The sequence below is a fragment of the Erpetoichthys calabaricus genome, chromosome 1, assembly GCF_900747795.2.
Source record: "Erpetoichthys calabaricus chromosome 1, fErpCal1.3, whole genome shotgun sequence".
NCBI classification, from domain to species: domain Eukaryota; kingdom Metazoa; phylum Chordata; class Cladistia; order Polypteriformes; family Polypteridae; genus Erpetoichthys; species Erpetoichthys calabaricus.
In genome coordinates, this window is record NC_041394.2 from 335,907,019 (window position 1) to 335,931,374 (window position 24,356).

Sequence of the window (24,356 nt, forward strand, 5' to 3'; positions counted from 1 at the left end):
CTTTTAGGTACTCTTACACAAAGTCAGGCATTTTGTAGGATTCTAGTCTGGTGTATGATCAACCAATTCTACCAAACAGGTGCTAATGATCATCAGTGTCACACGTAGGTTGAAACACAGTCATTAACTGAAACAGAAACAGCTGTGTAGGAGGCTTCAAACTGGGTGAGGAACAGCCAAACTCTGCTACCAAGGTGAGGTTGTAGAAGACAGTTTCATGTCATGGCAAGATTAAGCACAGCAACAAGACACAAGGTAGTTATACTGCATCAGCAAGGTCTTTCCCAGACAAAGATTTCGAAGCAGACTAGGGTTTCAAGATGTGCTGTTCAAGCTCTTTTGAAGAAGCACAAAGAAACGGGCAACATTGAGGATCGTAGACACAGTGGTCGGCCAAGGAAACTTAGTGCAGCAGATGAAAGTGTGGACACTTTTTGTGACTGAAGACAGAGAAGAAAATTAAAATTAGTCAAAACCTTTTATTGATACATACCAGACAAGGGTAAAATGACAGAGAAACACAGTCCTAGGACACCGCACTTCATCTGCCTCGAGCGCAGATATCCTTGCTCTTTTATACCTTTCTAATCTCCTGATCGTTGACCACGTAAGCAATAAAAATAGCGTCCTGACTCATTGTATTTTTCCAATTTTGTAAAGTCATTACCCTAAAGGTATATTTTCTTGTCACACACATCATCAAAAGAAAACTTCCAGAAAGTATACATGCTTTTTGTCACGTACGCAAAACACAAACAAGTTTGATCATTCTGTCCTATTTTCTGTACACACATACATTTTGTTCAATTACATCATTTTATGTTTTTACACTCCTCCCTTTTTGAACAAAATGATGTGGGCAATATATAATTAAATTGAAATGGTTGATGAAGGGGAAGGGGGGGGAAAAGGGGATGGGGAGGAGAAAATGGAAGAAGCTATACGAGACATGTGCTCCTCATGTAGCATATATGCCCTTTCCATAGAGGCGGTAAAGTACTTAGATAGAGATCACCACCCATCCTTGGGTAGCCTGAGAGGGTGCGGGTAACAGTCAACAGAAAAAGTATTTTTAAGATAGCCATTTCTTGCAATGCGATGCGTGGATCCAGGCAGGCAGTCCTTCAACTTTCACGGCGTGTGGTGTGGATAGAAGAATTTGGAATGGTCCTCTCCACCTAGGCTGATGCCAGTGTTTCCTCCGAGTATCTCGAACCAGGATCCAGGTGCCCAAGGGAATTGGTAAATCCTTGGAAAGGGGGCTGGTCCTCCAGGCTTGATTAACCTGCTGGTGGATTTCCTTCAACGAGGTTCGTAAACCTGCAAGACTAGAGAGAAGATCATTGTCCACAGTATGCAAATTCACATTTCCTACAACCATGCCAACGGGCATGGGACGTCCGGTCAGAATCTCAAACGGCGATAGTCCCAGTTGTCGGTGTGTCCGTCCCCTTAGTCCCATTAAAGCTAAGGGTAGTGCATCCGGCCATGATAAATTAGTTTGTTCACAAATTTTTGCGAGTTTAGCTTTTAAAGTGCCATTGCATCGTTCTACGATGCCTCCGCTTTGGGGATGGTATTTACAATAATGGTGCACATTAATTTGGAGCCAGGTGGTTAATTCATTTATAACGGAGTTCACAAAATGAGTGCCATTATCTGTTTGTAACTTTTGAGGGATACCCCATCTTGGAATAATCTCTTTAATTAGTGCTTTAGCTACTGTTTTGGCATCGTTGTGTTTTGAAGGGAAAGCCTCTACCCATCGGGAGAACACATCGACAATCACAAGACAATATCGGTACCCTTTAGACGGGGTTAGTTCAATGAAATCCATTTGGAGGTGTTCAAACGGACCCATTGGATTAGGGGTAACGGCGGGACTTACCTGGGTACCTTTTCCCACATTAAACTTTTGACATATTGCACAGCGTCTGCAAAATTGCTCTGCATATGTAGAGAAACCTACAGCTTCCCAATGTTTTTCAACATCTCGAACCATGGCATCTCTACCTGCGTGATCGAGGCCATGGGCGATTTTTGCCATTCCTGGGAAAGAGGCTTTTGGGAGAAAAGGTTTGTTAGTGTGTTTATGAGTCCAGACTCCATCAGAGAGGGACCCTTCTTTGGACCATTTTCTCCTTTCGATATCCGTGGCTGCACTCTGTAAAGAAATAATTTGATTATCAGGGTCCTGGTCATTTCTCTGTTGGAATAAAGAAATTGGTGTGTTATTATATGCAGCCTCTTTAGCAAAGTGGTCAGCTAATTCATTTCCTTTGCTAACAGGATCCTGTTTTCCTGTGTGAGCTTGACATTTAACAATCGCTAGCTTCGATGGTTTGGTTATAGCTTCTAAAAGGGATTCGATCAATTTCTGATGTTGGATGGGTTTGCCAGTACTGGTCTTAAATCCCCTTAGTTTCCATAGTGCTCCATGATCATGGCAGACTCCAAAAGCATACCTGGAATCCGTATAAATTGTTACGATCTTCCCTTCGGACAGCTGACATGCTCGAGTGAGTGCTACGAGTTCAGCTGCTTGTGCACTCAAGCTTGATGAAATTCCATTTGCTTCCAGCAGGCGGTCCCCTTGGACCACTGCGTAACTGGTTGAGGGTGCTCCATTTTTCAATCGCAAGGAACATCCATCCACAAAAATCATTTCTCCAGTTTCTAAAGGTGTTTCCTGTAGATCTACTCTAGGTTTTACAACCTTTGCTATTTCGTCATGGCAATTATGTGGTTCTCCTTCGTTGTTAGTTGGGAGAAGAGTGGCTGGATTTAAAGTGGAGCATCTTTCAATTGTAACATTTGACAAAGTACAGAGTACATTCTGATAGTGTATTGCCCTAGCAGTAGTGAGATGTGAAGTTTTGGCTTGTACTAGGATAGAATGTACAGCGTGAGGCACTTTAACTGTTAGGGGGCTCATGAGAACTACATCCGTGCTTGCTAATACAGCTTCTGTTGTTGCAACCACAGCACGAAGACACGGAGGAAGTGCTGCGGCCACTGGATCCAGTTTTTTAGAAAAATAAGCCACCGGTCTTTGTTTATCTCCATGTTGTTGCGTCAGTACTGCATTCATAAATCCCTGCTTTTCGTCCACGAACAAAGTGAATGGACGAGAATGATCAGGCAAACCAAGCGCGGGCGCAGATAGAAGAGCAGTTTTGAGGTTACAGAGAGCCTTCTCAGCCTGTTCATTCCATTTGACCTGGCCAGAAAGGGGGATGCCAGGAGTATTAGCCAATTGTTGCAACGGCTGTGCTCTTTCAGTAAAATTTAGAACCCACTGTCTGCAGTAGCCCAGAATACCTAAAACAGACATAACCTGTTGTTTTGTGACCGGTCTAGGAAGATTTTGGATGGCTGTAATGCGATCGCTAGAGAGAGCTCTTGTTCCATACGTAATGTCATGACCTAGATATTTTACAGTTGTTTTGATTAGCTGCAGCTTAACTTTAGAAACTTTATGGCCATTTTCCCCCAGAAACAGCAACAATTTCTGGGTATCTTTTGTACAATCTTCTTCCGTAGCGCTACATATCATTATGTCATCTACATACTGTATCAATGTACTACCTCTTTCCGGCCAAAAGCCTTCTAAATTTTGGGCAAGAGCTTGTCCATAAACACAAGGGGCTTCAGTGTATCCCTGAGGCATGACGGTCCATGTCCAACGGCGGTTTTGGAATGTAAAAGCAAACCAAAATTGAGAATCAGGGTGAACAGGGATAGAAAAGAAAGCATTAGCTAGGTCAATAACGGAGAAGTACCGAGCGGAAGGAGGGATAGTAGAGAGGATAGTGGAAGGATTAGGGACGATAGGGGCCCTAGGGAAGATGGCAGAATTTACTTGCCGCAAATCTTGTACGAAACGCCATGAACCGTCAGCCTTTTTTACAGGTAGAATGGGGGAATTGACTGGAGAGTATTCAATTGGAATAATGGCACCGCGTTTGACGAGATCGGAATGTACGGCGGAGATGCCAGCCTCTGCTTCGGGAGACAGAGGATATTGGGCACGGTGCGGGCGGAAGGAGGATTTCGGGTGGATCACCAGAGGCTCACAATGGGCTATCCTTCCATAATCATTCTTTCCCTGGGACCATAGTGAATCAGGGAGCATAGAGAGCCAAGAAGGGAAAGTGGTTTGCAATGAACAAGCAAAAGAAGAAGGACGGCACAAAGCGCGATGTACTAAAAAATCAGTTTGAAACACCACTTTAGTTATTAAATGGTCAGGAGTATCAAAAATACCTGGAGTAACTTGTAACCAGTCTGTTCTTTCAAGGCATTTTTCTACCCATGGTCCTATTTCCCCCCATTTAACAGTGCGTGATTTAGCTAAGGAAATATGAGGCACTGAGCCGCCAAGATAAAATATATGTTGTGAGCATGTAAGATGAACAGAAGCAGCTGCCTTTGTGGATGAAATAAAAACACAGGAGATGTGAAGGGTTTCGGGGCAAGTACCAGAAGTAAGGAAAGATTCTAGCCAGGGGGTGTCTACTTCTATAGGGAAGTATTGGGCAGTACAGTGTAAAATGTCAGGGGCCTGTAAATTGGGAAAGAGACAAGGGGATAAAGAGTGTAGGGCTTTGAGGAGAATGGTGTGTGGGGAAATATCTAAAGTCCATGCTGCAAAAGAGGGTTTGGGGTAAGGGGTAATTTGACACAACAACTTGGGGGTTGAACAGAAAAAACCTTTGTCAGTCATAGAAATAGAAAGAGAAAGTTTTGTCATGAGATCTCTTCCTAAAAGGTTAACTGGACAAAGCTGATTCAAAAGAAAACGATGCAGTAAGGTATGTCCGCCAGGACGTGACTGGACTTGAAGAGGTTTTGATACTTGAAGAAGGTGAGGTTGTCCAGAAGCAGTAAGCACAGTAACAGTTTCGTTCGAGGCAGGGACCTTTGCCAGCGAGAGGGTAGATCGAGTGGCACCAGTATCAATTAAGAAAATAGTCTCAGTGCCATCAACGAACAATGTCAGTAAAGGATCAGTCTCTGAATTATGGGTGAGCAAAGGTAGTTGAAAAGAGTGGCTGGAGGTCCCTGCGTTTTCCTATGGCCAGTATTGTTGGTCAGGGGTGTCAGAGAAAACAGGCGGAATAAGGGGAGGTGGGGGCTGTTGCTGTCTGTGAGGGCACTCCCGACGAAAATGTCCAGTTTCACCACAGGCGTAGCAAGAGAAGGAATTAGCATTGGAATTTAAGGGAGAGGGAATAAAAGGATTCTTATTGTGGTCAACAGGAGGAGCTCTAAAACCACCTCGTCCTCTTCCTCGTCCTCGTCCCCTTCCTCTAAAGCCATATCCTCGACCTTGGTCAGGAGCATTCCTGGTATAATAGTTCATCTGTGCTGCCAATAATTTGGCATGAGAGTCCGATTCCTTCTGCTTAGTTTGTTTTTCGGCATGTTCAGCATGTCGTTTGACTTCATCAAACGTGGCACTTTCCCACTCAATACAGGAAGTGCGGACCTTGTTTTGTATATCAAGGCGCAAACCGGAAACAAAAGGTGGAACTGCAGCTCGAGTGCGGTCATCAACATTTTCCAAGCCCGAGTGATTAGCCATAAGGTCTTGAATCCTATGTGCCCATTCATCAACCGTCTCGTCTCTTTTTTGTTTTGCAGCAGAAATAAGGGACCAGTCCGTTCCTTTTTTATATTTTTCTGCAATATTTTGTCTCAACGCCTCCCATTGTGGGTTAAATTCGCCTTCTCCACCTATCCCCTGTCCTCGAGTTAAAGCTGGGTTCCATACCCATGGAACGTCATTGCGGACACCCCTGCTAACAGTGGCCCATGTGGTCCCAAGCTTTCGACGAAGTACCTGGGTCCATTCAGCAGCGTTAGGCTTATACATGCTATCTAACTGATCAAGTTGTTCAACAAATTTTAGTCCTCCTACTTCCTTTGGATCTGGAAGTGCATTCACGACATCTTTTAGTTCTTGGATGTCCCAGTTCCGATTTATCATAACTGTTGTGGGATTTTGGGGTCCAGCTGGATGGGCAGGGTTATAATGAGGATTGGGAACTTCTATTAAAGGGCAAGTAAGTGAAGGTGAAGGATCAGAAGAGAAAAAAGTTGGAGCTGGTTTGTGAGTGGAGGTTTGACTTCGAGTGCATTTGGAGACGGGGGTTTGTCTAGTACAGGGTGGGTCATCACGATGGGTAGAGGGGTCATAGTGATCTGTGCCTGGGGGATCATCAGGGGAAACTTCTGCTGGTTGTAGTGCAGGGGGGGCAGTCGGAATGGGGGATAGAGGAGGGGATAATGGAGGTGCCTGAGGTTGGTACTGAGGAGGGGAAAAAATAATAGGATAAAGGGGGTCTTTATTTGGATTATTCTTCCTTTTCCTCCCATCTGCCTGTGGTTCAGTGCCTGTCTGAACTTTCTGTAATGTAATTAGTAATTCCTCTTTCTCCTTTTTAGCCTTTCCCTCATTTGCCCGCAACAATTCATTCTGTTTCTGTACTGCTTCTAAATTTCTGTCTTTTATTACTAATTCCCATCTATCGAACATATCCATTCGATACGGTCCACTATTATAACAACCCTGCTTATTCCTACACAGGATCTTCCTAGTTTCCTGTATTTCACTTACATCTCCTGTCCCCTCTATCGGCCAACGCCCACCACTCTGTCTATTCCATTTCTTACATGCCTTCTTGAAATCTAAACCTGTCTTCTTTTCTATAAATTTCCTAGGAGACCCATTTTTACGGGGCGTCTGTTGATCCTCCGAAAATAATTCTTCCAGCATTAATGATTTTGATCCCCCTGTGCGGCGATTAACAGGCTTACTGTTATAAGTTCCCATTATGTCCCCTTGCCCTCCCGGGTTCTGTATTTAATTTTCCAACTATATACTGATTCGCCTAATCCCTTGTCCGTATGAATCAGCGAGGTATTGAGTGTGCCACTCACTGTTCCCTTACTGTTCCCTTCTTTTTCCCAAGGGGAGACACCTAACTATCGGTCCTGTCCCAGTTCCCAGGAGAACACGGTATTGTTGCTTATTCCGTATGTAGATTTATTTATTCCGTCCTAACAGCAATCCTGCAATCTGTGCTCTTTTTCGGTTTATATTTCCATACATATATATATACCACCCCGTTACTCGTCCCGTTAGCCTGTCCGCTCACATCCCCGGATTCCAGCTCAGGTGACTTCGTGTCCGATTCGGTTCAGCAGAATACTACATCAATACGTCCAGCCGAGTCTAGGATATGGGTGAGGCCAGTATCCTTTCGTCAGACCTTTCGTATGCGTCAAACTGCTTGGGTCAAGTCTCCATCACCTTAAGCAACCCGTTGAGATATGAGTATGACTAGACGGTCAACAGGAAACTCGCCCTCCCGTTATTTAGAAAATAAAAAATGTTTGGAAATCCCCCGGTGCTTACCCCAGCCTGGAAGTGTGCAAGCTCTGTCTGGAAATCCGTTCAGTCACCGTGGATGTAGCAAAGAGGAGACCAGGGGCTCCTCACGCAAGAACTGTTTCAGGACAGGGCAGTCCTAACTTTTGCCGGAGCTGCATGCTCTGCTGCCGGAGCTCAAGTTGACGGCAGTCCGCTGGTAAGACGGATCACTGAAATGGTCTCGCTGGAGGAGTCGACCGGCCGTCTCTTGCCCCACGTCCGGGCGCCAAAAACTGTGGACACTTTTTGTGACTGAAGACAGAGAAGAAAATTAAAATTAGTCAAAACCTTTTATTGATACATACCAGACAAGGGTAAAATGACAGAGAAACACAGTCCTAGGACACCGCACTTCATCTGCCTCGAGCGCAGATATCCTTGCTCTTTTATACCTTTCTAATCTCCTGATCGTTGACCACGTAAGCAATAAAAATAGCGTCCTGACTCATTGTATTTTTCCAATTTTGTAAAGTCATTACCCTAAAGGTATATTTTCTTGTCACACACATCATCAAAAGAAAACTTCCAGAAAGTATACATGCTTTTTGTCACGTACGCAAAACACAAACAAGTTTGATCATTCTGTCCTATTTTCTGTACACACATACATTTTGTTCAATTACATCATTTTATGTTTTTACAAAAGACACATCAAGCTTGTTACCCTTCAAAATCGGAAGATGTCCATCAGTGCCATCAGCTCAGAACTGGCAGAAACCAGTGGGACCTAGGTACACCCATCTACTGTCTGGAGAAGTCTGGCCAGAAGTGGTCTTCATGGAAGAGTTGCAGCCAAAAAGCCATACCTCTGACATGGAAACAAGGCCAAGCGACTCAAGTATGCATGAAAACATAGGAACTGGGGTGCAGAAAAATGGCAGCAGGTACTCTGGACTGATGAGTCAAAATTTGAAATATTTGGCTGTAGCAGAAGGCAGTTTGTTCGTCGAAGGGCTGGAGAGCAGTACAATAATGAGTGTCTGCAGGCAGGCAACAGTGAAGCATGGTGGAGGTTCCTTGAATGTTTGAGGCTGCATTTCTGCAAATGGAGTTGGAGATTTGGTCAAGATTAATGGTGTTCTTAATGCTGAGAAATACAGGCAGATACTTATCCATCATGCAATACCATCAGGGAGGCGTATGATTGGCACTAAATTTATTCTGCAGCAGGACAATGACCCCATACATACAGCCAAAGTAATTAAGACCTATCTTCAGCGTAAAGAAGAACAAGAAGTCCTGGAAGTGATGTTATGGCCCCCACAGAGCCCTGATCTCAACATCATCGAGTGTGTCTGGGATTACATGAAAAGACAGAAGGATGTGAGGAAGCCTACTTCCACAGAAGATCTGTGGTTAGTTCTCCAAGATGTTTGGAACAACCTACCAGCCGAGTTCCTTCAAAAACTGTGTGCAAGTGTACCTTGAAGAATTGATGCTGTTTTGAAGGCAAAGGGTGGTCACACCAAATATTGATTTGATTTAGATTTCTCTTTTGTTCATTCACTGCATTTTGTTGATTGATGAAAATAAATGATTAACACTTCCATTTTTGAAAGCATTCTTTGTTCACAGCATTTTTTCACACCTGCCTAAAACATTTGCACAGTACTGTGTGTATATATATATATATATATAGTAAATATAAATATATATATATATATATATATAAATATAAATATATACATATATATATATATAAATATATATCTATACTAATTAATAAAAGGCAAAGCCCTCACTGACTGACTGACTGACTGACTGACTGACTGACTGACTCATCACTAATTCTGCAACTTCCCGTGTAGGTGGAAGGCTGAAATTTGGCAGGCTGATTCCTTACAGCTTACTTACAAAAGTTAGGCAGGTTTCATTTCGAAATTCAACGCGTAATGGTCATAACTGGAACCTCTTTTTTCACAATATACTGTAATGGACGGCAGCTCGATGGCCGTGGGAGGAGGAGTTGAGTGTGACGTCATCACGCCTCCCACGTAATCACGTGAAAAGACTGTGAACGCAGTAGGGACAAATGAAGGAGGAGCCACAAACAGCGAAGAACAAAAAATTCATTAAACAATTGAGAAGGGAGCGAGTGAAGCATACAAGCATGTTCATAAGGGAAACAAAGCACGGTGTAAAACGTAAGTTTAAATTAAGTTTATAGAAATGCTCCCGCTGCGGATTGCAATAACATATTCGCGAGATAAAAGTTTAATGAGAAGACACGAGGTATAAACGAACCACACACCGTAGCGCAACGTCAGGGGCAACAGTTTCAACCATTCTATGATCTGCTTCTCGCAACTGAAAGACGGCACATGGCGGATGTTAGCCCACTTGCTGACCGCAACGTTAGGGGCTTCAACTCTGGCGCTGACGATATTCGATTCTCGAGAGGGGATGCAGTGAGTGTGTATGCCTGATGAGCCCAGAATTAAGGAGAAACACGTGTCTCATACTCTTTGTATTATTTGAAAGTAAACTATTAAAACCATTCTATGATCAGCTTCTGGGAACAGAAAGAGGGCACGTGGCGGATGTAAGGCGACTTCCTGACCAACCACAAGCGTAACCTGGCAGGTAACCATCCATACAGTCAGATTGTGATTCAGAAAATGAATGCCATGAATTTAATTACCACGATCTACATACTGTCAAATAAACGAAACACACGCCGTAGCGGGACAGCTGTGCAAAGCGAGGTTCACAAAAAAACAGATCCTTAACAAATTGTTATTGGTATATTTTCGATCCGTTTAAAAAGGTTTTATTTTCTTCTTAAAAAATTAAAAGCAGTACTTCGCCGCAACGAAGCGCGAGAATTTGGCTATATATATCTGCTTCTCACAATTAAAAGAGGGCACGTGGCGGATTTTAGACGACTTCATGACCAAACATAAGTGTTACCTGCCAGGTAGGGTTACCACTTTTAATACAAAAAAATAAGGGACGCATACTGCAGCGGGTGCCACTTCCCAGTGCCAACAGTTTGCAGACTCTACTTAAAAGACCCGCCCTCCTCACTGGACAGTTAAAAAGACCAATCAAACTAACGATGACATCAAGTATTACCCAATCAAAAGTAGGAAAGGAGGCATCTTCATAAAATGCGTGTGGGATGATTTGCATGAGACGCTGCTTTAAAAAAAATGATAAAAAAAATACGGGACAAATCCCGTCCCGTATTGATTCAAAACGGGACGTGCAATTTCATTCTCAAATACGGGACAATTCCGTATTTTAAAGGACGGGTGGCAACCCTACAGTGCCAGGTAACCACCCATACAATCAGATTGTGATTCAGACTAGGAATGCAATGAATGTAATTACCCCGATCTACATACAAGGCGAAAGTCTTGCAACATTCAAAGATGATGGTTTGGGATAAGTACACCATACAACATAAAAGAGCTTATGAAGCCTTGAACCAAAAAAAGCAAGATCTCAGAGATCGTAAAAAAAAAAATAGGAGGTAATGTCGTTTTACTCGCTGTAGATTTTAGTCAAACATTACCAGTTATTTCACGAGGGAGACCAGCAGATGAACTCAACGCGTGTTTAAAATCCATGCTTCTCCCACGCTCGGTTATATGTCGCGTGTTCTCGGGTAGGTGCACCAAAAAATGTATACATTTAAGCATGTAATGGGCAAACAAAAAATGAGGTATACCCGAAGGCACTGCAGTAGTACTTAATGTAACTTTACTTCTTAAATGTTAATGTTTTACTGTTTAATAATTTATACGCTTCTTATATGTTGTTCAAATTCTTTTATCAAAATACCAGTGACAGCGCAATGCACGATAACGTGGAGTGAATACACCATACGCATCCGCCCACGGCCGCCCTGGTGAGCGCAGATAGGAGTTGATTCTACAATAAAATAAAGATAAAAACCCAGGATTGTTTCCTGCCTTGTGCCCTGTGTTGGCTGGGATTGGCTCCAGCAGACCCCCGTGACCCTGTGTTCGGATTCAGCGGGTTGAAAAATGGATAGATGGATGGATAAAAAGAGTAATACAATCATCACCCATAAAGTGGATAGTTGACGTGACGTTCTATATGTGTACCACATTTCAAGTCAATAGGTGAAACGGTTTGCGAGCTACAGGTGATTTAAAATCCTGGACAGACAAACCAATAGCCACGGTAGCAAATTACAGAAGAAGATTTTACTGTTTAATAATTTATATTTATATGAAATGTGCTTCTTATATATTACTTCATATTCTCATATGATAATGATGTTAATGTTGTTTATATTGATTTCTATGTTATTGAAACTGCATGTATGTGTGTATATGTATGTATATATATATATATATTTATATATGTATATATATATATGTGTGTATACATATATATGTGTGTGTGTATATATATATATATATATATATATATCCATCCATCCATTGTCCAACCCGCTGAATCCGAACACAGGGTCACGGGGGTCTGCTGGAGCCAATCCCAGCCAACACAGGGCACAAGGCAGGAAACAATCCCGGGCAGGGTGCCAACCCACCGCAGTATATATATATATATATATATATATATATATAATATATGTGTATGTGTGTATATATATATATATATATATATATATATATATATATATATATATATATATATATATATATACACTAGCAAAATACCCGCGCTTCGCAGCGGAGAAGTAGTGTGTTAAAGAGGTTATGAAAAAGTAAAGGAAACATTTTAAAAATAATGTAACATGATTGTCAATGTAATTGTGTTGTCAATGTTATGAGTGTTGCTGTCATATATATATATATATATATATATATATACATATACACATACACATATATTATATATATATATATATATATATATATATATATATATATATATATGACAGCAACACTCATAACAATGACAACACAATTACATTGACAATCATGTTACGTTATTTTTAAAATGTTTCCTTTACTTTTTCATAACCTCTTTAACACACTACTTCTCCGCTGCGAAGCGCGGGTATTTTGCTATTTATCTATATATATAAAGGAGAGTTGGGATCCGAGAGACTGTGTTTGTGTGTTTGTGGAGGGATGGAGAGTTAAGGTGGGTGTTGGAGTCACATGATCATCTCCCCTCCCATTCACCTCATTTCATTCACTTCATTTCGCTCCAAGCTGAGCTCCGCAGCTGGCGCGGTCTTGCTGTTCTTGATTTGCTTTTCACATGGCCAAGTATACGTTGCATGCTCAAGAGTAAGCTCAGCACACAACTTGGTCATATTACAACCGGAGGGGCGAACTGACAACATGGTATACAAAGAGATCCTTAACAAATAATTATTGGTATAATTTCCCTCAGTTTATTATTTAAAATTTTAAAGCAGTACTTCGCCGCTGCGAAGCGTGGGTATTTTGCTATAGAAATATATATATATATATATATATACATACACATACACATACAGTGCACTCCTTTAGCTGCAATGTTTGGGGGCTGAAGACCCAATTGCAGGTAAGTGGAGTTAGCTTATAATAGAATGTGGGCCGTGTGCTGCATGCTAGGTACGCACTTTATGCGTGTGTTGCGTCACTGTGGTCGACTATTTATAAAGGACGCGCCTAATTGCAGTGCCTAGAGCTAAGGAATGAACACAACGTATTGTTACTAACCAGCCTCCAATATAGTTTAATCGTCTAATGTAGTCAAATTAGATTACAGTACATGTACTATACATACAGCCTTGCTGGTCTACAGCTGCTAATTTTCAATTAAGCAATGTCGTTGTTTACTCAGTGTTAGTTCACATGCGACAAAAATAATCCGTTATTGTTGTCTGTGCCTGGTTCGGACGACGATCATAAATTTGGCTGGACAGTGCATGAAGTGTTTTGTATGAATCACAGCCAGTTGACTCTGGGTAGGCTCATATAAAATCTAAGCTCTTCACTGCATTAGCGCACGTCAGTGCCATGGCAGGTGCAGTCTGAACGTCATCAACATTGGCCGCATCCAGTCTCTCGTCCTCTTCTAGCTTCATTAGCTGCTGGAGTAGACACCTTCAGGTTTTCACATTTCTCTTCATCTGTTTTATCTGCCCCTCCTTGAACCGACACCTTACCGTGGTGGAGGGGTTTGCGTGTCCCAATGATCCTAGGAGCTCTGTTGTCCGGGGCTTTATGCCCCTGGTAGGGTCACCCAAGGCAAACTGGTCCTAGGTGAGGGATGAGACAAAGTGCGGTTCAACAGACCTCCTATGACGAATAAAAAATTTGGACGGCGTTTTCCCTCGCCCAGACGTGGGTCACCTGGGCCCCCCTCTGGAGCCAGGCCTGGAGGTGGGGCTCAATGGCGAGCGCCTGGTGGCCAGGCTTGCACCCATGGGGCTCGGCCGGGCACAGCCCGAAGAGGCAACGTGGGTCCCCCTTCCCATGGGCTCACCACCTATGGGAGGGGCCAAGGAGGTCGGGTGCAGTGTGAGTTGGGTGGTGGCCAAAGGCGGAGACCTTGGCGGTCCAATCCTCGGCTACAGAAGCTGGCTCTTGGGATGTGGAATGTCACCTCTCTGAAGGGGAAGGAGCCTGAGCTTGTGCGCGAGGTTGAGAGATTCCGGCTAGATATAGTTGGGCTCACCTCGACGCACAGCTTGGACTCTGGAACCAATCTCCTTGAGAGGGGCTGGACTCTGTAACACTCTGGAGTTGCCCCCGGTGAGAGGCGCCGAGCGGGTGTGGGCATACTTATTGCCCCCCGACTTGGAGCCTGTACATTGGGGATTACCCCGGTGGACGAGAGGGTAGCCTCCCTCCGCCTTCGGGTGGGGGGACTGGTCCTAACTGTTGTTTGTGCATATGCACCAAACAGCAGTTCGGAGTACCCACCCTTTTTGGAGTCCCTGGAGGGGGTGCTAGAGGGCGTACCTTCTGGGGACTCCCTCGTACTGCTGGGAGACTTCAATGCTCACGTGGGCAATGACAGTGAGACCTGGAAGGGCGTGATTGGGAGGAATGGCCCCCCGATCTGAACCCGAGTGGTGTTTTGTTATTGGACTTCTGTGCTCATCACGGATTGTCCATAACAAACACCATGTTCAAGCATAGGTATGTTCATATGTGCACTGGGCACCAGGACACCCTAGGCCTCAGTTCGATGATCGACTTTGTGGTCGTGTCGTTGGACTTGCAGCCACATGTCTTGGACACTCGGGTGAAGAGAGGGGCGGAGCTGTCAACTGATCACCACCTGGTGGTGAGTTGGCTTCGATGGTGGGGGAGGATGCCGGTCAGGCGTGGTAGGCCCAAACGTGTTGTGAGGGTCTGCTGGGAACGTCTGGCAGAGCCCCCTGTCAGAAGTAGCTTCAACTCCCACCTCTGGCAGAACTTCGACCACGTCCCAAGGGAGGTGGGGGACATTGAGTCCGAATGGGCCATGTTCCGTGCCTCTATTGTTGAGGCAGCTGACCGGAGCTGTGGCCGTTGGTGGACACCGGCGGTGAGGGATGCTGTCAAGCTGAAGAAGGAGTCCTACCGGTCCCTTTTGTCCTGTGGGACTCTGGAGGCAGCTAATAGGTACCGGCAGGCCAAGCGGAATGTAGCTTCGGTGGTTGCTGAGGCAAAAACTCGGGCATGGGAGGAGTTTGGGGAGGTCATAGAGAACGACTTTCGGACGGCTTCGAGGAGATTTTGGTCCACCATCCGGCGTCTCAGGAGGGGGAAGCAGTGCAGTGTCAACACTGTATATGGTGGGGATGGTGCGCTGCTGACCTCGACTCGGGACGTTGTGGGTCGGTGGGGGGAGTACTTCGAAGACCTCCTCAATCCCAATAACATGCCTTCCAATGAGGAAGCAGAGCCTGGGGACTCCGAGGTGGGCTTCCCCATCTCTGGGACTGAGGTCACCGAGGTGGTCAAAAAACTCCTTGGTGGCAGGGCCCCGGGGGTGGATGAGATACGTCCGGAGTTCCTCAAGGCTCTGGATGTTGTAGGGCTGTCTTGGTTGACATGTCTCTACAACATCGCATGGACATCAGGGACAGTGCCTCTGGATTGGCAGACCGGGGTGGTGGTCCCCCTCTTTAAGAAGGGGGACCGGAGGGTGTGTTCCAACTACAGAGGAATCACACTCCTCAGCCTCCCTGGAAAAGACTATTCAGGGGTTCTGGAGAGAAGGGTCCGTCGGATAGTCGAACCTCGGATTCAGGAGGAACAGTGTGGTTTTCGTCCTGGTCGCGGAACAGTGGACCAGCTCTATACCCTTAGCAGGGTCCTGGAGGGTGCATGGGAGTTCGCCCAACCAGTCTACATGTGTTTTGTGGACTTGGAAAAGGTGTTTGACCGTGTCCCTCGGGGAATCCTGTGGGGAGTGCTTCGGGAGTATGGGGTACCGGACCTCCTGATAAGGGCTTTTCGGTCCCTGTACAACCGGTGTCAGAGCTTGGTCCGCATTGCCGGCAGTAAGTCGAACCCGTTTCCAGTGAGAGTTGGACTCCACCAGGGCTGCCCTTTGTCACCGATTCTGTTCATAACTTTTATGGACAGAATTTCTAGGTGTTGAGGGGGTCCGATTTGGTGGACTCAGGATTGGGTCACTGCTTTTTGCAGATGATGTTGTCTTGTTTGCTTCATCAGGCCGTGATCTTCAGCTCTCTCTGGATCAGTTCGCAGCCGAGTGTGAAGCGGCTGGGATGGGAATCAGCACCTCCAAATCCGAGACCATGGTCCTCAGCCAGAAAAGGGTGGAGTGCCCTCTCAGGGTTGGTAATGAGATCCTGCCTCAAGTGGAGGAGTTCAAGTATCTCGGGGTCTTGTTCACGAGGGAGGGAAGAATGGAGCGTGAGATCGACAGGCGGATTGGTGTGGCGTCCGCAGTGATGCGGGCTCTGCATCGGTCTGTCGTGGTGAAAAAGGAGCTAAGCCATAAGGCAAAGCTCTCAATTTACCAGTCGATCTATGTTCCTACCCTCACCTATGGTCATGAACTATGGGTAGTGACCGAAAGAACGAGATCGCGAATACAAGCGGCTGAAATGAGTTTCCTCTGCAGGGTGTCTGGGCTCTCCCTTAAAGATAGGGTGAGAAGCTCAGTCATCCGGGAGTGGCTCAGAGTAGAGCCGCTGCTCCTCCGCATCGAGAGGAGTCAGATGAGGTGGCTCGGGCATCTGATCAGAATGCCTCCTGGACGCCTCCCTGGTGAGGTGTTCCGGGCATGTCCAACCGGGAGGAGGCCCGGGGAAGACCCAGGACACGCTGGAGGGACTATGTCTCCTGGCTGGCCTGGGAACGCCTCGGGATTCTTCCGGAAGAGCTAGAAGAAGTGGTCGGGGAGAGGGAAGTCTGGGCATCTCTGCTCAAGCTGCTGCCCCCGCATCCCGACCTCGGATAAGCGGGAGAGAATGGATGGATGGATGGATGTTTTATCTGCACTTGCTGGAGCATTACTGTCGAATGCAACGAAACGATCGAAGTTATTAGTTGACATTCCATCAGGCAGCTGTAACCCCACACTGCTGCTATCGTCCACAACTGCTGCTGAGGCACACAGAACTGGGATAGTGCTATGTCCCTCCACAGCTTTCACGAGCTTGCCCATCTGTAGCAGTTGACGATTGTTGACGTACTGACATGACTCCATGCATCCTTCTTCATGTACAAACTGTCAAGTAGCATCAGCTTACGGGCCAGCTCAATTGCTCTCATTGTTACCTTGATCCATGATAGCCATCAGACAGCGAAGCATGAGGGATCGGTAATTTTGCTTGAAATTTGCTATTGTGCCTTGGTCCATGGGCTGAATTAAGCATGTTGTGTTGGGCGGCATAAAAATGAGCTTGATGTTTGTCAGTCTGATATCATCACTGTGTGCTGCACAGTTGTCACACAGCAAAACAATTTGTCGTCATTTGGACTTCATTGAATTGTCCAGCTTCTTCAGCCATTGCAGGAAAACTTCAATGGTCATCCATGTGTTGCGATTTGCCTCGTATGCCACTGGAAGCTCCTTGACATTTTTGAAGCACCTTGGTTCTTTGCTTTTCCCTATTACCAGCGGCGGCAACTTTTCTAATCCATTCATGTTACAGGTCAGTAGCAGAGTCAGTCTGTCTTTTGGCACTTTAGTCCCAGCAGCTTCGTGGTGTTTAAACGTTAATGTTCCCTCAGGTATGGCATGCCAATAAAGCCCAGTTTTGTCAGCATTGAAGATATCACGTTCATCATACTCTTTGATGATGTCAAGAAGAACTTCAACTATCCAACATTCAGCATCAAATTCGTCAGCATCTTGCTTTTCCCCATGTTGCTGTTTAAACTGGATGTTTTCTTGATTCTTCCAGCGCTCCAACCATCCATTTGTAGTATTAAATCACTCTATGCCAAAGCTGACAGCAAGCTGATTGGCTTTTTCAATCAACATCGCTCCACTAACTGGCACCTGTCTGCTTCTAGCTTGGCTGAACCAACACAACAAAGTGACTTCAACATCCTCAGATTTTCCTGCCCATTTTCTTTTTTGGTCAGGATTAGACTATACCTAATGTAACGATATTCCAGCAACTTTTCAAAAAACTAAATTATGTCAATCAGTTTTCAGATCTGTCGGCTTTCAAAGTTACTGAAGTAACAGACACCGCCCATGCATATGCCTGGCACTGTCGACTTTATATGGTGTTGTCTCTCTCTGTATAGTGTATCTCCACTTGTGTGCACATCGGTTGAGCGCAAACTCCGCTTAGCTGTACATGACTTACATGGTCCCTATTTGGATTAAGTCAGGTGCAGTTGACTCGGATTAAACGCACATGGCAATCTTGTCTGGAGGTTGTGCACTTAAACGGAGTAGACTGCACAGTAAGCGGAAAATGGACTCACATGGCCATTGCAGATATCCGAAGCTGACTGAACTGAAAATCATGAAACGGGAATATTAAAGGCATTGCAGCAAACCAGAAATTGCAGATAAGTGAATTGCAGCTAACCGAATGCATCTAGCAATGGAGTGTATAGCGAAAAAAATGGGCCCAGAACCTGCATTGCAGATAGGTGGAGATTGCAGCTAATCGAATTGCAGGTAAGTGGAGTTGACTATTGTAAAAGGCACTATATAGCGCCTGACCCGGCACAGACTGACGCAGAGGCACGTGTAAAATAAACAGACCTTTTTTATTTATCTTCAGCCGTGGGGCACGCCTTCCTCGTGTCCCACAGGCCCAACACAGTCCCACAAGCACTTTAACTAGCACAAACAATAAACAAGTCCTTCCTCTGGCACCACCACTCCTCCCAGGCAACCTTGTCCTCTTCCTCCTGATTCTGGCTCCTGAGTGGTGGATGCTGGACCTTTTTATAGCCCACCCCTGAAGTGCTCCAGGTGTTTGATCAGCTGTGGCTAATTGCACTTCCGGGTGGGGCTGCAGAGATGTCCAGGTGGGTTCCTGGCTCCATGCAGCACCCCCCTGGTGGCCACCCCAGATCCCCACAGGGTTGTGGAGAACTCTATCTCCCATGAAACCCTGCAGGAAACTGAGGCACCATCGTCAGCCAGGGAGGCTGCCACCAAGTGTCCCGGGGGAGGTAGTGAGATGTCCATGGCTGCTCCCCTGGAACATATGTAGAAGGGACGTCCCGGCCGGGCATGGGACCCGGCCACCCGCCACAATATATATATATACATACACAGTACGACATTGAACACTCCTGCCTAATATTGTGTAGGTCCTCCTTGTGCCACCAAAACAGGACTGACCCTGGCACCAAGACATTAGCAGCAGATCCCTTAAGTCCAGTAAGTTGCAAGGTGGAGCCTCCATGGATAGGCCTTGTTTTCTGGGGAATTTGCAGATCAAGTGAAAACCTTAAACTCTTTGTCATGTCCTCAAACCATTCATGAATATTTTTTTTCAGAATGCGTTATCCTGCTAAAGTAGCCTTCTTTAGGTAGGAGTTATGTGTCACATAAATGCCAGGACCCAAAGTTTCCCAGCAGAACCTTGCTCAGACCATAACACTGCCTCTGCTGGTTTTACTCCTTCCCATAGGGCATCCTGCTGCTGTCTCTTCCCCAGGTAAATGACACACATGAATCCGATCCTCCACATGAATAAAAGAAAACATAATTCATCAGTCCAGGCCTCCTCCTTCTATCGCTCCATTGTCCATTTTTGATACTTATGTGGCCATGGTAAGCACTTTCAGCGGTCGACAGGGGGCAGCATTGGCAATCTGGTCTGTGGCTACACAGCCTTGTATGCAGCAAGCCGTGATGCACTGTGCTTTCTGACATCTTCCTCTCATAGCCAGCATTAAGTTTTTCAGGAACTTGTGCTATAGTAGCTCCTCTGTGGAGTCAGACCTGAGAGGCTAGCTAGTCTTCGCCTCCCACACCCATCAGTGTGCCTTGGGCACCCATGACCCTGTTGCTGGTTCACGTGTTGTCCTTCCTTGGTCTGCTTTAGGTAGGTCCTAACCACTACATACTGGGAACACCCCACAAGACCTGCTGTTGTTGAGATGTTCTGACCCAGTACTGTAGCCATCACAACTCAGCCCTTGCCAAAGTCGCGCAGATCTTCATGCTTGCACATTTTTCCTGCTTTTAACACATCACCTTCAAGAACAGACTGATATATAAATTATAGATAGTGAGAGTGTGTACATTTTAATTAAAACATAGTAGTAGAGGTAACTAAGAATTTTTTTCTTTCTTGGACTTTCTTCATTTTTTACTGCAATCAAATCTGTGTTAAGCAGAGAAGGATTGAGCTTGTTTGTTTATTTCAACATAAGTAAGATCTCTGCACTAAACAATTGCCACTTGTCAGGTCTCTAACGCTACTTTTTAAATTCACAATTTGTATTTCTACAGGTATGCAGAGCAGTGGTAGTGCCTACTCATCTCAGACCTCTCTTCCAACTAGATCAGAACAGACGACAGTGGATGAGGATATGAAGAAGTCAATGTCTAGATTGGAGAGTCTAAAAGCAGACTCTTTTCAGGACAATGCTCTGCTTGATATGCAGTTTTCAAGGATAGATCTAACCAATGGTAAACTACAGATGCACAATGCAAGTTCATCCATGCTGTCTGTTTGCCAAGAGCAGAGGGAAAGTTTTAATTGCAAACCTAAACACAAGGATCAGTTGAATCCTACGAAAGAAAAACTGTATGAGTGTACTGAATGTGGAAAACAATTTTCCAGGAAATGGCATCTCAAGACCCACACAAGAACTCACACTGGAGAGAAGCCATACCAGTGTTCTGAATGTGGCAAATGGTTCACTAGCAGTAGCACCCTTCATACCCACACAAGACTTCACACTGGAGAGAAGCCATACTGCTGCTCTGAGTGTGGTAAACGATTCTCTGTCAGACAGCATTTTCAGAGTCACACTAGGGTTCACACTGGAGAGAAGCCGTACTGTTGTTCAGAATGTGGAAGGGGATTCTCATCTAGTAGTGGTCTTCAAGCTCACAGAAGATGTCACTCTGGAGAGAAGCCATACAGTTGTACAGAATGTGGAAAACGGTTCTCATACAGTAGCACGCTAAAGATCCACACAAGAACTCACACTGGAGAGAAGCCATATTGCTGTTCTGAATGTGGTAAACAATTCTCTGACAGTAGGCGACTTCAAAGACACACTAGAGTTCACACAGGGGAGAAGCCATATAGCTGTTCAGAATGTGGCAAACAGTTCTCAAATACTACAAGTCTTAAGATCCACGAAAGAAACCACACTGGAGAGAAGCCATATTGCTGCTCTGAGTGTGGTGTACAGTTTGCTGGTAGGAACCAATTTCAGAGACACATTAGAAGCCACACTGGAGAGAAGCCATTTTCCTGTTCTGAATGTAGCAAACGCTTCACAACCAATAGCCAGCTTCAGATTCACACAAGATCCCACACTGGAGAAAAGCCATACAGTTGTACAGTATGTGGAAAACAATTCTCCTGCAGCAGCAGTCTTAAAATCCATACAAGAATTCACACTGGAGAGAAGCCATACTGCTGTCCAGAGTGTGGTAAACAATTCTCTGATAGCAGGTCACTACAGAGACATAAAAGAATTCACACTGGGGAGAAGCCTTACTGCTGTTCAGAATGTGGCCAACGATTCACACAAAGTTCCAGTCTTAAGATCCACAAAAGAATTCACACTGGAGACCAGCCATGTAGCTGTTCAGAAGGTGGGGAACAATGCTCAAGTAGAAGTCTTCACACCCACAGAACAAGTTATGTTAAAGAGAAGCCATACTGCTGTTCTGAATGTGGAAAACAATTCTCCTATATTAGCCATTTACATGATCACACAAGAATTCACACAGGAGAGAAACCATTTCATTGTTCTGAATGTGGCAAACAGTTTTCTACCAGTGGTGTTCTTAAGAGACACACAAGAGTTCACACTCGGGAGAAGCCATATTGTTGCTCTGAATGTGGTAAATGGTTCTCTCACTGGAGCACTCTCAACAAGCACAAAAAAATTCACACTGGACAGAAGTCTTTTTTCTGTGTGGCATGTGGCAAAGGATTCTTTACCAGGAGCCAACTTCAGGCCCATACGAGAACTCATACCGGAGAGAAGCCATTCTGCTGTTCCACATGTGGCAAACGATTCACCACTAGCAGCATTCTTCGTTATCATATAAAACGTCACACTGAAGAGAAGCCTCATACTGGTGAACAAGAAGAAAAATAACAATATGGCACTAATTATTGGAAATCTGTAAGGATGAGTTGGGTAACATTCTTTTGATAGATGAGGACTTGTGTATAATGACAAATAACAAAGTCTTACTTTAGGCAGGCATACAGAAATTGAGGAGATATGAACAGAAACATAGACATAACATTAACTTGGTGACAAGATACAGTATGGAAACAACTCTTATAGCTCCACCATAACACTGGCCAGATCATGGTCCCAAATGTAAAAAAACAAAGTAAGAGAGCTTCCCTAATGTGGATTTTTTCATTGTCTCAAGGGTTTGTTTTTGCCTTGTACCTGAGATAGGCTTCAGAACTCCCCCAACAGAAGTGGATACGTGGTTTAAAATAGAAATGGCTGGGTGGATGTCTGACAACACTACTATTGTCCCTGTCATTGCACCCAACTTGATCTGAAGCCGTACAGCACCGGTGATAGGACCCCTTTAAAGCTCTTATTTTCCCTATAAGATGAGCTGATTTCTGTCCATCCAGAAGCTGCCAATGAAGGAAGAAATTCAAAAAGATTTTTCAGATTGTCGCTACAATTGAATCTTCAAGTGTGTTTAAGCCATTAATGGTGTCAAATGTGAATACAGGTACAGCACATAAAAAATTAGTGCAGTGAGAGAGTGTGTCAAAGTTGACAAATGGAATCATTTGAATATTGAAAGGCAAGAATAGAAACCGAAGCTGCAGCAAAACCTTCAGAGAGTAAGTGCAACCAATGAAGAACCGTACAACAGACGTAAAGTGAAACAACAGCACTTAAATGGGAAAATGAATCTGAAGAAGTGAGAATACACAAAGAGCCAGTGTAAGTGAACATCAGCATTCAAAATAAACACAATGTGATAACCAGTTATCATCAAGTGCAAACACAAAATGTCATTTAGCAAAAATCAGAAACCTATAAAAAAAAAAATAAAAAAAATCTAGCAGAATTTGCCAGTAAAGATGGGCATTTGGAGCCATGAGGGGTCCATAGTGCTTTAGAATTTACAGTCAGATATGTCTTAAAACCGCATGCATCATGGCCCTTGTCCTGGGGAATTCATTCAAATTACTTGATGCTTCTGTACTGAGATAATCTTGTAATGTCATCAATCAGAAAGCAGCAGTCCAGTCCTTTTTGTCTTTAGCCTAGGTGAGACGCTTCTGACGCTGTCTCTTGTTCAAGAGTGGCTTGACACAAGGAATGTGACAGCTGAAACCCATGTCTTGCATACGTCTGTGTGTGGTGGTTCTTGAAGCACTGACTCCAGCTGCAGTCCACTCTTTGTGAATCTCCCCCACAATTTTGAATGGGTTTTGTTTCACAATCCTCTCCAGGGTGCGGTTATCCCTATTGCTTGTACACTTTTTTCTACCACATCTTGTCCTTCCCTTCACCTCTCTGTTAATGTGCTTGGACACAGAGCTCTGTGAATAGCCGGCCTCTTTAGCAATGACCTTTTGTGTCTTGCCCTCCTTGTGCAAGGTGTCAATGGTCGTCTTTTGGACAACTGTCAAGTCAGCAGTCTTCCCCATGATTGTGTAGCCTACAGAACTAGACTGAGAGACCATTTAAAGGCTTTTGAGTTAATTAGCTGATTAGAGTGTGGCACCAGGTGTCTTCAATATTGAACCTTTTCACAATATTCTAATTTTCCGAGATACTGAATTTGGGACTTTCATTAGTTGTCAGTTATAATCATCAACATTAAAAGAAATAAACATTTGAAATACATCAGTCTGTGTGTAATGAATGAATCTAATATACAAGTTTCACTTTTTGAATGGAATTACTGAAATAAATCAACTTTGTCATGATATTCTAATTTTATGACCAGCACCTGTGTGTATATATATACAATATATATATATATATATATATATATATATATATATATATATATATATATATATATATACACATACATACAGTACTGTGCAAACATTTTAGGCAGGTGTGAAAAAATGCTGTAAACAAAAAATGCTTTCAGAAATATAAATGATTGTTTATTGTTATCAATTTAAAAAATGCAAAGTGAACGAGCAAAAGAAAAATCTAAATCAAATCAATATTTGGTGTTACTACCTTTTGCCTTCAAATCAGCATCAATTCTTATAGGTACACTTGCACAAAGTCAGGGATTTTATAGGATTTTAGTCAGGTGTCTGATCAACCAGTTATGCCAAACAGGTGCTAATGATCATCAATGTCACACGTAGGTTGAAACACAGTCATTAACTGAA

General features: G+C 44.3%; 1 protein-coding gene across 1 annotated transcript in view; it reads left to right on the plus strand.

The window, feature by feature from the left end:
* The window catches only part of LOC114666244 (zinc finger protein 729-like), a 72,567-nt gene extending 48,705 nt beyond the window's left edge, over nucleotides 1–23,862 (plus strand). Inside the window, exon 6 of the mRNA XM_051933190.1 lies at nucleotides 20,276–23,862. Coding sequence (XP_051789150.1) covers nucleotides 20,276–22,110 — 1,835 coding nt within the window. The 3' untranslated portion in view covers nucleotides 22,111–23,862. The remainder of the gene's footprint in view (nucleotides 1–20,275) is intronic.
* The last annotated feature ends 494 nt before the right edge of the window (nucleotides 23,863–24,356 follow it).